Here is a 13,508-nt window from a genome sequence, read left to right on the forward strand (position 1 = left end):
ATAATGTTACGCTTATCTACTTTATGGTCGTGCACGTACCTTCGCACCCGCCGTACACCCGAAAAGGGAGCTGGGCTCCTTGAGGGGTACCGCATGCTATTTTGGTGCGAGCGGTGTATCCAAAGAGAGCGGGGCTCCTTGAGGATCATCGCATGGTGGTGTATCCAAAAAGGGAGCTGGGCTCCTTGAGGATCATCACATGGTGGTGTACCCAAAAAGGGAGCTGGGCTCCTTGACGGTCATCACATGTCTATACTCGCCAGTTACCAAGCTAAAAGATGAAAAGATGATGAGAACTTATGAAGTATCAAGATGCTATTCGTAATGTTTACTTTCCTATTATATTATTACGAATTTGAAATATGTTTTACTATATTCTCTTCTCCCTGTTTGCAAATAAAATGAATTGAAATGAATTTACGCTGTTAGGGTAGTATGTTACTGAGCTTCGGCTCATGATGTTTTGTTTTCTGTTTTAGGTATGAGCATAGCCATTGCAAGCACACTGTTAATAAGGAACATGTTCAAGGGAAAGTGTGTGGTATCTGGTGTTAGAGAAATTATTATTATTATTTGAGTTGAGTATTTATGTATAGTTATCAAGGACTATTTAAGGTTGCATTGTATTAGTGGGCCATATCCCACATGCTTAAGTTCCATTTCCGCTGCTAAGTATGAGCAATTACGTTTTATTAAGGTTATGAATTTTCAGGGCGTTACAATAAAAAATTATTACAAACTCGATCCAACTCATTTAGGGTAGATATAGGGAAAAAGTAGATAGCATATAGTAGTTAGGGATAGTGTTGAGAGTCGATGAAATTAGAACTAATCGCCCTGTCCTAGAGAGGAACTTAGTTTTCCAATTGCCTAACATAGTTCTCACTTTCTCAACCACAAATTGCACATCCTTTTCCCTAGGCCTTTTATGAGAAACAGGCATTCCTAGATAAATATCTAGATTTTGGGATTCACAAACATTGATAGTGTTTTGGAAAAGGTCTCTAACATCACTTGGGGTATTAGGGAAAAAAATGAGACGACTTTTATTATCATTAAATTTTTACCCGAAGATTTAACAAAAGGATTCAACCAACTCCCTTACTTTAAAGGTCGTAACCTCATCAACCTTCCCCAAAAGAAGCAAATCATCCGCAAATACAGAGGTGAGAGATTGGCACTTTCTTAGCACCAACCCAAAAGGGGGTCCAAAGCTTGTTATGGCAAGTATGGTTAATTCAGGATGTAAGGTACTCGAGGCAAATGTTGAAAATGTAAGGGGATTTGGGATCTCCTTGTCTCAACCCTCTAGAGTGCTTAAAGTTGCTTGTCTTTTGACCATTGATAAGGATAAAGGATGAAGCCTTCGAAATGCAATCCATAATAAGGTTTTATGGGTTTCTCATCAAGCTCATAAAAAGATAAGCATTTCCTAACGAAGATCCATTGCATCCTATCATAGGCCTTTTCAAGATAAACTTTTAAAGCAAACCACCCTGACTTTCCTTTTTTCTTGTTCATGGAGTGGAGAACCTCAGTAGCAACCACAAGATTGACCCTCGATCCTCTACCTTTTATAAACCCATTTTGATTATGAGATATTCATGGGGGGATAAGTGGTTTGAGCCTATTAACAATGATCTTGGTAACCACCTTATAAAGGGTGTTGCACAAACTAAGCGGCCTAAAGTGTTTAACCGTCTCCGAACAAGGTTGCTTCGGGATTAGGCAAGTTAGAGCTTGACACATATTTTCCGAAATATTTTGGTTGGCAAACCACATGTTAATATTATTACAAATATCGTCCCCGATCACACCCCACTTTTTTTGGAAAAAAATTGGATGAAAACCATCTGGACCTGTAGTTTTATTTGGTTTCATATTAAACAAAGCCTGCTCTACTTCAACTTTGGAAGGAATGCCAACAATGTTCAATATGTTGGAGTTATGGAGAGCCGACATATGACTAACCAAATTATCGGTCGAGTAATGCTCAATGAAGCCAACAATTATGTGGTTTCTAATCAAAATATATTGGGTCAACAATATCTTCCCCCACCCTCGATGTAATTTTAAGAATTATATTACCCTTCCTCTTAGTGACAACGCTTCAATGGAAAAAAGAGGTGTTGATCGTAACCTACATTTCATAAACCACAGCCACTCTTCTTGATTAAGGGTTTCAACAAGCTCTGTTTGGAGTTCGTTTTCAAGATCTAAAAGAAAAGGGGAATGTGGATTATTATGCGATGCGATTTGGGTTCCTTGGAGGCGCATTAAACCTTTTCTTCCTAAGGTAGGCATTACCAAAAAAAAAATTTCATTCCACTCAAACAAAGCCTCCCTCACATTTTTGAGTTTACCATGCACATTATTTGCCACTAATCCCCAGGCATGGTCAACCATGATATCAAAGGAAGGGTCCCCAAACTACGTTGTTTCGTATCTAAAAGGCTTGCTACCTACTCTAAAAATAGGGTTATCTAGCCTACGAAGAATAGGACAATGATCGGAAGTAATACCGAGAAGATGCCATACATTAGAGTTAGGGAACATGTTAATCCACTAATTATTTGCCCAACTTCTAACAAGCTATTCAAGTATGGGGTTACTACGTCTTTTTATGTCCAAGTGTATTAAGACCCATGGTACCCTAAGTCAATTAAGTTACAAATATTCATGGTGTCCAAAAGAAGCTCACATTTTCTTCTATTCACTTCACGACCTCCGAATTTTTCCGATTGACAAGTTACTTCATTAAGACCTTAAAAATTTCCAAGAAACTCTAAACTATTTCAACTAGTAACATTTATAAACTAAACGAAAGCCAAAAAAATATGAAGGAAGCTGAATCAGACAAAATTACTCACCTGCCCGCCCGACTCTGTCCTAGTAACCCTTGATTTGCTCTTTTAGGTTACATATTTGTGCCTTGTCCAATAACATTTTGACACCCAAACAACTTGAATTTTGAGTAAATTTAAGTTAAACCCACCGTAATACTTCCTTCGTTCTCTGTTGCAACAATGGATTCAAACACAATTCTTAATAAATTGTTTCCACAACCCTTCTTGTAAGCTTTATGGTAATTTTTCTGAGACTTCAAACAATTTATTTAGGGATTCCCAAATTTTGACTAGAGTTTGGTGCGCCTCGTATATAGGAATTTGTACTTATCCCAATAACAACCTCAATTTAGCCGATTAGGTTAAAAATTTCGTCTCCTACCTTGCTTTTCAAGGCGAGGACGATCTCCACAGTTTAATCAGATTTATAGCTTTCCTTTGGCTCCATGGAAACACCATCATATTTCGACACTCTTCACCCAATCACTGCACCATCATCGAGGTGAGGAAGACTCTTTTAACAGGTGTAAAAGCCATTTTTAGCTCAAAACTACTCCCTCCGTCCCATAATATAGTGCCTACTTCATTTTTGGTGGGTCAAGCTTTAAAATCTTTGACCGAATATTCTCATTTCTATATATAGAAAAACATATTCATGTGGGATCTTGTTAGATTCTTCTCAATATGTAGTTTCATAATATCAACTTTTTATATTTTTTATTGATACGAAATTGAAAATCAAAGTTACGTCTTGAAGACCGTGTAAAAAAGAAATAACCACTATATTATGAGACGGAGAGAGTATGTGAGTACCACAATTATTACTAATCCCTCCACCACAAACATCACTTCATGGTCTCTTGGCAGCCTCGCTCCCTCGAAAACTATTACTGTTCAAATTGATGGGGCTTGGAAAGTGCTTAAAAGGGGTAAAAGAGAAGAGTGGGAAGCCGGTATTGTTTGGTATATACTATATAACATCAGTCATCAGCTATAGCCTATGGGAGCTCATATCCAGTTAGGCTCAAGAAGAATATATGCTAGCTCTGCTCTTGAAGCCAAAGCTTATTCCCTCCTCTAAGCTACCCAAGATGCAATTCAAAATTCAAGGTCCGTCACAATGAAGATAGACTCATTAAATATTACCTCTGATTTTATTTAGTTGCAACAATTTCTACTTTTAGGTGTTTTTTATTAGTTGCAACCACTAGTGGAAAAATGTAGAAGGGCTGCGCTAAAAAAGGCATGTAGGACTGCGCTTTTTGACAGCAGCCCTTTCAGTAGCAGCCCTTCACTTTTTAAGTAGGGCTGCGCTAGAAAAGCGCAGCCCTTAAGCTAGAAGGGCTGCGCTAGTTAGGAAAAAGCGCAGCCCTTCTAGCCCAGAAGGGCTGCGCTAGTTAGGAAAAAGCGCAGCCCTTCTAGCTCTAGAAGGGCTGCGCTTTTTCCTAACTAGCGCAGCCCTTCCTACCAAAAAAAAAAATAAAAAAAATTTTTTTTTTGCATTTTTTTACTCATAATCTCACATTTTCTGAAATTAAAAAGAAGAGAAGGAAACGAAACGAAAATACTAAACCAAAACAATAAAAAGAATGAAACGAAAATGAAAAAAAGGAACAAAAACTAATATACAAAGAGAAGTATACAATAAGTATACAAGAAGTATACAAGAACATTAATCAAACAAAGATGAAAATACAAGAAATTATATACAAAGAGAAGTATACAAAAACATTAATCAAAATAAACAAAGAGAAGTATACAAGAATAACATTAATCAAAATAAACAAAGAGAAGTATACAAGAACATTAATCAAAACAAAGAGAAGTATACAAGAACATTAATCAAAATATATAAACAAAGAGAAGTATACAAGAACATTATAGATCTGAAAATACAAGAACTACAACCTAATAATGTTTAAATACATAAAACAAAACCCAAATACATAATTTAAGGGAAAAAAAAAATTTCGGAAAAACTTAAAATGGCTATTTGGAGGCTTAAACGAACTCGGATGGCTTAAAAAGCCTAAACATCACGGTGGCGTGAGTTTGACTCGTTGGCTCGTTCGCTTCCGAAAAGGTATCACAATAGGCAATCGGACTCCGTCGCCATGTTTAGTGCAAATCATTTCAAGGTTTTTGTTGCAAATATTTATGGGAGTTTTTGAGAGAGAAGAGAGGATGATAGAGAAGAGAGGATGAGAGAGAAGGAGGAAAGGAATAATGAGGGACGTGAGAGAGAGAGAGAATGAGGGATAATATATTTGACGAATCCCCGCTCAATATTTCAAAGCCCGCGATTCCGAAATTTCAAATTTTTTCAGGAAGGGCTGCGCTTTTTTAAAAAAGCGCAGCCCTACTAAGCAGAAGGGCTGCGCTTTTTAAAAAAGCGCAGCCCTTCACTTAGTAGGGCTGCGCTTTTTTTCTTACCTACAGAAGGGCTGCGCTTTATTAAAAAAGCGCAGCCCTACTAGTGAAGGGCTGCGCTTTTTTAAAAAAGCGCAGCCCTTCTGCTTAGTAGGGCTGCGCTTTATTAAAAAAGCGCAGCCCTTCACTATTAGGGCTGCGCTTTTACGAAAAGCGCAGCCCTTCCTGCGCAACCCTTTATGTTTTTTCCCCTAGTGAACATTTTCTTTTTTAGGAAAGCTTTTGGGATAATTTAACTATATTGCCCTTACTTTACCTGCTCTCCCCATTTAATTATAGTATTAGTGGAAAAGTGGGTCAATTATACTCTCTTTTCTCATTTCTTAAAGTTTGTGCAAAAAAGTAAATGTTGCAACTAAATAAAAACAGAGGTAGTATTATTTAATATCTCCTACATCCAAAGAGCTGCGATTCCAGTATCGAAAGTATCCAGCTTGATTTTCTTACTTTAGGGTCCGTTCATTATCGTTTTTTGTTTTCAATTTTCAGTTTTTCTGAAAACTAAAAACCAAAAATAGGAAATAAGAAAAAGTGATTTCACTTTTTTTAGTCGTCAGTTTTCAAAATCATCATGTTCCCAATAAATTTGACTAATTTTTTTATTCATTATAGGACATATATCATATGACTTTGAAAATCAAAAAACCAAAAAAACAAAAAACCGCAATAATACGGAACGGACCCTTAGCTTAGTCTTTACTCTCATTACGATTACTAATAGTTCTAGAGATAAAGTCTCCTAAGAGTATGTCCAGTGGTTGGTCCACTGACAGTTCATGAGGAGAGAGAAGGCTAAAAAAATAATAAACAATTAAGAGAGGGAAAAAAAGGGAGGAAAGAGAGGCTTGCCCAGTTCATGAATATGGACCGTTTACAAAAGAAAAAAATATGAAAAGTATCACTTGGGTGTGACAAGTGGCAAAGTATTATTGATTTATGGGAAATGTGATGACCCCAACAGTTAGTCTAACCATTGGGAGTAAGAAAATAGAGGTTTTTGAGTAGATTGGGTATGAGTGATGTGGAGGAAAGAGAAATTAATATAATATTTGATAAACCCTTTGAATAGTCTAACCATTGAACATATTCTAAGCTCATAAACTAGCTACTAGTCTACTATGGCTAGAAAAGGAGAGCGGTACATGTTCCTTTTGTATTCTCCTCTGTAAAAAAAAAAAAATCAAAGTAGGAGATAGATAAATCCTTAATAAATTAAGAACAATTTTATGAGACAAAGAGAGTACTTAATAATGGTTTTAGCAAGATAGAGTAAAAGTAAAAATGATAACTAAAGTTGTATTTTTTTACCAAAAATAGATTTATTTATTTAGATGTGAAACTATCTAAGATGGTAATTGTTGTTGTAGAAAAAGAATGGAGGAAGTATATCATTGAGGTAGAAAATTCAAAGATCTTGGCCATCAAACAACTTGGCGTATGATAATTTTGAAAGGATTCCTTCATTAATGACCATTGATCAACTGTCGAATGGACGGAATATCTAATACAACTATGCATGACTTGACCTAGAACTTGGATAACCTTTAATTATAGACATCCTCAATTGCAACTAAAGGCAATTACTCATTTTTTTTAAGGCTGATTAGCCTCTAGATATATGTACTACAATTCATTGTCTAGTAAAGATAACTTCATTTCAAAATCTAAGACATTTCATTACTCATCAGCAACACATTTTTAATGGAACCAATTTGAGGCGATCAAACCAGCTTGGTTTATTTCCAGGGTTTACAAGGAGTGCAACCATCTAAAGCAACATCACTGATTTGCTCAGTAGAGTTATATATAACACCAAGCTTCCAGTTTGCGGGAAGAACTTCATTGGCTTGGAAGTAGCGAGTATCGAAGCCTGAGCCAATCATAAACCTGAACATCAGCTTCCCGGTTGGGGCATTGTTTGTGTCCCAAACTGCCCCATAATTTCGGGTCAACGAAACCCAAGAACTTGGTTGATCAACCTATTTGCAAAATATAGCCAAAAGTAGTACAAAATATCAATAAGAGTATACTTGTTTTTGCAAATTAAAGGCTATGTCACTCGAATTTGCGTACTTGTGCTAGAAATAGGTACATGCTCAAGTATCTGATTTAGCTAGTTTATGAAAGACAGGCATGAATTTGACTCAAAATAAAGTGTTAAAATGTCTATATCGGAGTGTTAAGGATCCGACACAAAGATGTGTGGTAATTCAAGGAGTTCAAGTTGCACAGAACATATTGGCAAACAGTTCAGGAAATGTAAAGCTTTACTACTTACCGAAGCCACATCACCTCCTAAGATACTGGTTTGACCACCTTGGTAGAGGACTTTGATTGCCAAATAGTTGGGAGGTTTACTGAACTCTTCTACCCGGAGAGACAAGTTTTTACCATGGTAATTACAAGGCACCCTGTTGTACATTCAAAATCATGGCTTTAGTACTCCCTCCTTTATCACAGTATTAGGGTTTGATGCAAATATATATTAAGGTCAAATTATAGGTAATGCATGACATGTAATAATGTAAGTATGTAGTTCAAATAATAAAAAATGGATATTTTCCCTACCTCAAATTATTTGCTCCATTTAATTAGGATATCATTTTTCTCTAAAGTTTCACCTACCAACTTTATCCATCGTAATTTCTTCATTATTACTTCCGCCGTTTCACAATAAGTGAAACACTTTCCTTATTTGTAATAATCATAATAAGTGAAACCAAGCTCCAAATGGTAAAAAAAGTTCACTTTTATTACAAATGTACCACTAAAAAGTAAGAGGGGACCACAACTTCAATACTTTTCACTCTACTTTATTGTGATCCCAACTTTCTCTCTATAAATTCCTTGATAACTCCCCACTTTATCTATGTTTCACTTATTGTAATACGGAGGAAGTATGTATGAGACAGAGTGAATAATTAGTACATATCATTGGAAACATAAACCTTAGCTTACTTATAATACAACAAATTGAGTTATACATCTCAAGTTTGAAAAACAGAAGCAATACAAATATAGATTGATAAAACAAATACATCGACTGTGGCAAACGTTTCAGTAGTAATATATACCTCTTATATTCGATATCAGCAATTCCATGTTGTAATAGTTGTTTGTCCCTGTCAAGTAAGGCCATGGCTCTAAACGCTCTGATACTTAACACAAAATCAGTGGTGTTGCTCTTATCATTGTGGATATCAGTTACAACTATTGTTGTCCCTTTTCTACTGCAAAGTTCTCTCTTCTTGCATCTTATCTGTACAACACAACAAATCATCTAAATTAATCAATAACTTGCAGTATCAATTAAAAGACATTTTGGCCATAACTCAAAGTGATATTCAAACTTGTATTAATGCTATCCTTTAATTTATGCAAATACTGAACCTACACAATTAAAAGTAGTGTAGAGATCACAAAATTTGATTATCGCTCTGTTTCTATTTTTCACTTCCCAAAAGTCAACTTTCCCATTATAGAAAGTAAGTTCTCTAGACTCTAGTCATAGGTCATGTTTGGCAATTAGCGGATAGTTGTTAACTGTTAGCTGATTGTATTAGCTGATAGCTGTTAGCTCATTGTATTAGCCGATTTGACTAGCTGATTGTATTAACAATTTCTATAAAAGTGTTTGGTAAGTAACTGATAATTGATTGCTACATTATTGTGTAAGATCATCAATGAGGACATGTGAATAATCTATTTTTGTACCTTTTATTATTTATTAATGTAATTTTTAACGACTTTCTAAGCTAGACATAAATGTAACTAGCCCACTCATTCTCAAACCTCTAATGTCAAGAAACTCCTCTTTCCAACATCTTCAAAAAGAGCTTTTTGGACTCTATGAGCTAATTAAAATCTCTTTTTACTAAACACTCAAATTAGAGAATTGACTAGTCAAATCCTCTAATATAAGCTCAAATTTCTAATTTTACCCCCAAACCTCTCTTTATTAATCAAAGCCATGTTTTTTTCTTTTGAGGGGAAATCTCACTGCTTATCTAGTCATAACTAATGGAATAAAAATGTCATAATGAGGTATTAATCAGATCCACTTTCCTCGTACAAGTGTTTTTGCAATTCTAACCTATATGGTCATTATTGACTTTTTAAAGTCAAAACATCATTGTGCTCTTTCATGCTTGAAAACAAAAGTATCTACTAATAGTCCAATACCATTTTCATCATACATCCGACTATAATGTTTACACTCTCTCACATTTTTAAACACCCTCCATGCTAATACTCATATGTCACGTGGTAGAGGAGAATGTAGAAGGTGTGAATTTACATCATAATATCATATATGTGGCATGCCTTATAATACATTTTTTATGAGCCTAAAGTTGGCACATATCATATTTAGAGAAAATCAATAATCACTTCTTTTTCTAGCCCAAAAAGAAAAAAAAAATCTTAGAGCCTGTTCGTTATATTTTTTCTTTTCAGTATTTTTGAAAACTAAAAACCAAAAACTAAAAACTAGAAAAAGTGATTTTCACTTTTCAGTTGTCAGTTTTCAAAATCATCATGTACCCAATAAATTTGATCAATTTTTTATTCACTATAGGACATATTCATATAACTTTGAAAAAAAAAATCAAAAAATAGAAAACCACAATAATACCGAACGTGCCCTTAACTTTAGTTTGTTTTATCATATGCTTTAAAGAGTAGCTCTTGAAATGAAGCAGGAGAAAGATACCCGATAGCAAGCACCACAACCTTCACCATTCTTGTATAGTGAAGGAAGAGCAGCTGCAACATGTCCACCATATAAAGCACCATACCCACAAGCTCCACCTGCAAAAAAAAGCATTAAAGGCCTATTTTATTTGGCATAAAACAGCTGAACTGGACTGAATTAAATTAAACTGAACTGAAATGAATGAAATAAATAGTGATATGTGAAAGTAAAAGTATTATCCAGAGCTGAACTGAACTGAATTGAAAATAAGGTGGGGAGAACAGATCCTAATTCAACATATTAAAGATTACACACTTCATTTTTTGACATGTTATTATATTGGTTTTTGTCAATTAAACCAAAGCTATATTAAATCTTAATAAAACAGAAAGAAGAATGCACCTGAAAGACCTTCGGTGCTAGCAAAGAAAGCAGCTTTTGCTAAGACACATTGGTTACAAGCAGCAGAAGCAGATGAGAAGAATAGGAAGATGAAGCACAGAAAAAAAGCCATTTTTTAAAATTTAGATTTGTTTTGGACTGAGTACTTTGTTTGAAATATTGATTCTGAGTTGATGCTTATTATATATAGAAAGGAAACTTAGTCATGTGATTGAATCTTACCTATATTATTACGTTTAATAGTTCAATACATCGGCTTAAGATATTTAATAATTTACAAATCCATTCCCAAAATTTGAACGAAGCTTCGACTTTGTTTGATTGAGGAAGCTGAGATTAGAAGCATGAAACAGTAGAATAAATAATCAATTCATGAACAGATATCACACACGACTACACGAGGTTTGAGAAAACAACGTATACAATAATTTAGCTCCGTGGTCAGGTGATCACTGGTATCGCGGAACACGGATAGCTAAAATATTTGAAGTGTTAGCCAATAGCCATGCAAGAGTATCAATTACTAATTAAATGCTCTGAAAGATGCTCTAAGTGTCCATCAAACTAGTGGAATAATCTTTCAAAAAAAAAAAAAAAAAAATAGTAGAATAAGATTAAGATTCTTTGTCGTTTCTTGGATTATGATTAACTGTGACATTAAGGATTCTTCAGATCTTGGCCATAATAAGAGTGATTGAGTGACCCTAATTATAGAATCTATTCATAATCATAGTTGTGGTGAGTGATAGTCAACCCTTTTATTATTGGTTATAAATACGTTAAAACATTACTTTTATGTGATTTTTTTCCTCTATTTATTACATAAATATTAATATTTTATTCTAATAAATGTGTCTAAGAGAGTTGTCAATGGTGGAAGTTACTCAGACATTTTCCTTCTAGTTATGGTAATCTTATAAGATCCCGTCATTAATTACCATGATCACCTACACGTGAGTTTGCCTCAAATTTGGACAATCTTTAATTAGATGATAGTTTGTACCGCTAGCCGCTGGCTACATATGATTAAAGAAGAATGGATAGATGGGGAACATTTCTTTAGTCTATTGTGTGGTTCAAATACAAGCTTCTACGCATCGCTGGGTACATGGACTAGTCCCCATGTTTTTAAGGACCGGAATCTACTCTCTTCTCAAAGTTGCAAATCTCCTCCTTCCCGCAACCATCAAGGATGTGTCTAAGATCAACCGATTGTTTGAGAACACGAGTGCCGCAGCATCAAAAGTCTAGAAATCCCCACCCACATAGATCGACAAGACCAACTCTATTGGCCCTTCACTCGTTCAAGGATCTACACCACCAAGTCGGGGTATACTCTTCTACTCCGACAACAGCAAAATGAAATTTGTAACCCAGAGATACGAATTTTTTTCGCATTATTTAGGGGTTGAACATCATGCCTAAATGGAATACTTTCTCGTGGAAGCTTTAGCATAATGGTTTAGTGATTGCACAAAATCTTTTCAAGCGACAAATATCTTCACTTGACCAATTTCCTGTTTTCCTTGAAGGACCTGAATATTGCCAACACCTCTTTCGCTTTTGCCCGTTGGCTAGCAAACTCTGGGATCTAAGCCACCTAACTGCTCAGGCCATGGATTCCCCTAACCTCTTGTTTCGTCGATGACTAGTACATTGGACACTCACATACTACTTTGAAGATGGATATAATGGCAATCGCCTACCTTTGATGATTGGTACGCTGTGGTCCATATGGAAAACTCGCAACCAACAAATTTTCAATCATGTGCGGGCAACAATCTTCGTTCTAACTCAACAGTTCCAGGAAAGTAGTAGGCAACACTTGTGTTATATTCAAGGGAATATGTACCATATCTCACTCATCCTTCGGAGCTCCTTATCCCCCAGGATTCCTCATAGCACATCTAGGTGAGCACCACCATGGATCCCCCTCTGCTACCTTTACCATAAATGGGTCCTAGGATATAGTCACAAAAATGGTTGGGGTTGCCTGGGTTTGCTCTCCCACCACAAGCCAGCCTCATATTTCTCAAGGGATATGCTACTATGCTAACTCGGATGTGTCAACTGAAGCTACAGTCTGCCTTAAGGCTCTCCAATGGGCAAGAGATGTTGGCTTCATCTTAATTTAACTACTTCCTCCATTTCAATTTAGTTGTGACACTTTATATTTTAGTAAGTTTCAAATTATATGTTACACTTTTATTTTGGGTGATAACTTCTCTCTTTCTCTATATCTCTCCTCTCCAAAAATTACCTAGGAGTCCGTGATTTTAAAAGTGTCACAACTAAATTGAAACTGAAGAAGTACATACATATTCTGCATTGCTCGTACAAATATTAAAGTCGCGTCGATGATTGGATATCACAATCAACCACACCATTGATAACATCCGATCCATAGCCAAAAACATTATGTGGTGTATGCTAATGAAGGTGCCCAGACTACAGGTGGACAACGCTCATCACCTGGCCCACTGGTGTAGGAAGAATATGACATACTGTCTTTTTTTATAATTAGTGGCTCTTCATTAATAGATTTAAGGCTTGGAGCAAATGCGTCCAAATAACCTGTTACAAATCGAGGCCCAATTTCTTAGGTCATAATCTGAAAACTCATGAGACAAAGCAACAGACACGGGACATGGCCCATCTTACAACCAAGCTAGAAACTCATCATTCCTATCTAAGCCTTGTTTAGCCAATGAATCAGCAACAAAATTACTGCTTCTCCCTTTGTGCAAGAGAACCACTTCACCCTTCAAAGTTAAGCTCCTTATGAAGTTAAGGATGAAAGTCAGATTCCACGACCCCCCCCCCCCGAAGGCTCATTGCTCCACTTGACAGCGTTGAGCGAATCTGATTCGATGCAAAACTTTGTGCAAGAGGTACGCTTACTACTCAGATGAATCTTGATGGCACGATGGATGGCGAGAATTTCAGCACTGTTTATTTCCATGGTGGGTATAGGAGAAGAGAATAGGTAGATGAAGTTTCCCTCATGATCACGAATAACTCCCCTATAGCTGATTTTGCTCAGAATGGATTGAGCGAGGCGTCCACATTCCACTTGAGAGTATTCGATTGTGGAGGGGAGCATTCTGATGTGGACAAGGTCGAGGGGTTGAGACAAG

The 13,508-nt window shown here is 36.0% G+C and overlaps 1 protein-coding gene across 1 annotated transcript; it reads right to left on the reverse strand.

Moving 5' to 3' along the window:
• Positions 1-6,712: 6,712 nt before the first annotated feature.
• Positions 6,713-10,550, reverse strand: LOC104903845 (expansin-like A1). Its single transcript, XM_048636237.2, has 5 exons — positions 10,372-10,550; positions 9,988-10,085; positions 8,351-8,535; positions 7,555-7,687; positions 6,713-7,255 (listed from the first exon to the last, which is right to left on the reverse strand). Exons 1-5 carry the CDS (start codon positions 10,481-10,483, stop codon positions 7,013-7,015), a joined length of 771 nt encoding a protein of 256 aa, XP_048492194.1. The 5' UTR covers positions 10,484-10,550; the 3' UTR covers positions 6,713-7,012.
• Between the last annotated feature and the right edge of the window lie 2,958 nt (positions 10,551-13,508).

This window comes from Beta vulgaris, chromosome 9, assembly GCF_026745355.1.
Source record: "Beta vulgaris subsp. vulgaris cultivar EL10 chromosome 9, EL10.2, whole genome shotgun sequence".
NCBI lineage: Eukaryota > Viridiplantae > Streptophyta > Magnoliopsida > Caryophyllales > Amaranthaceae > Beta > Beta vulgaris.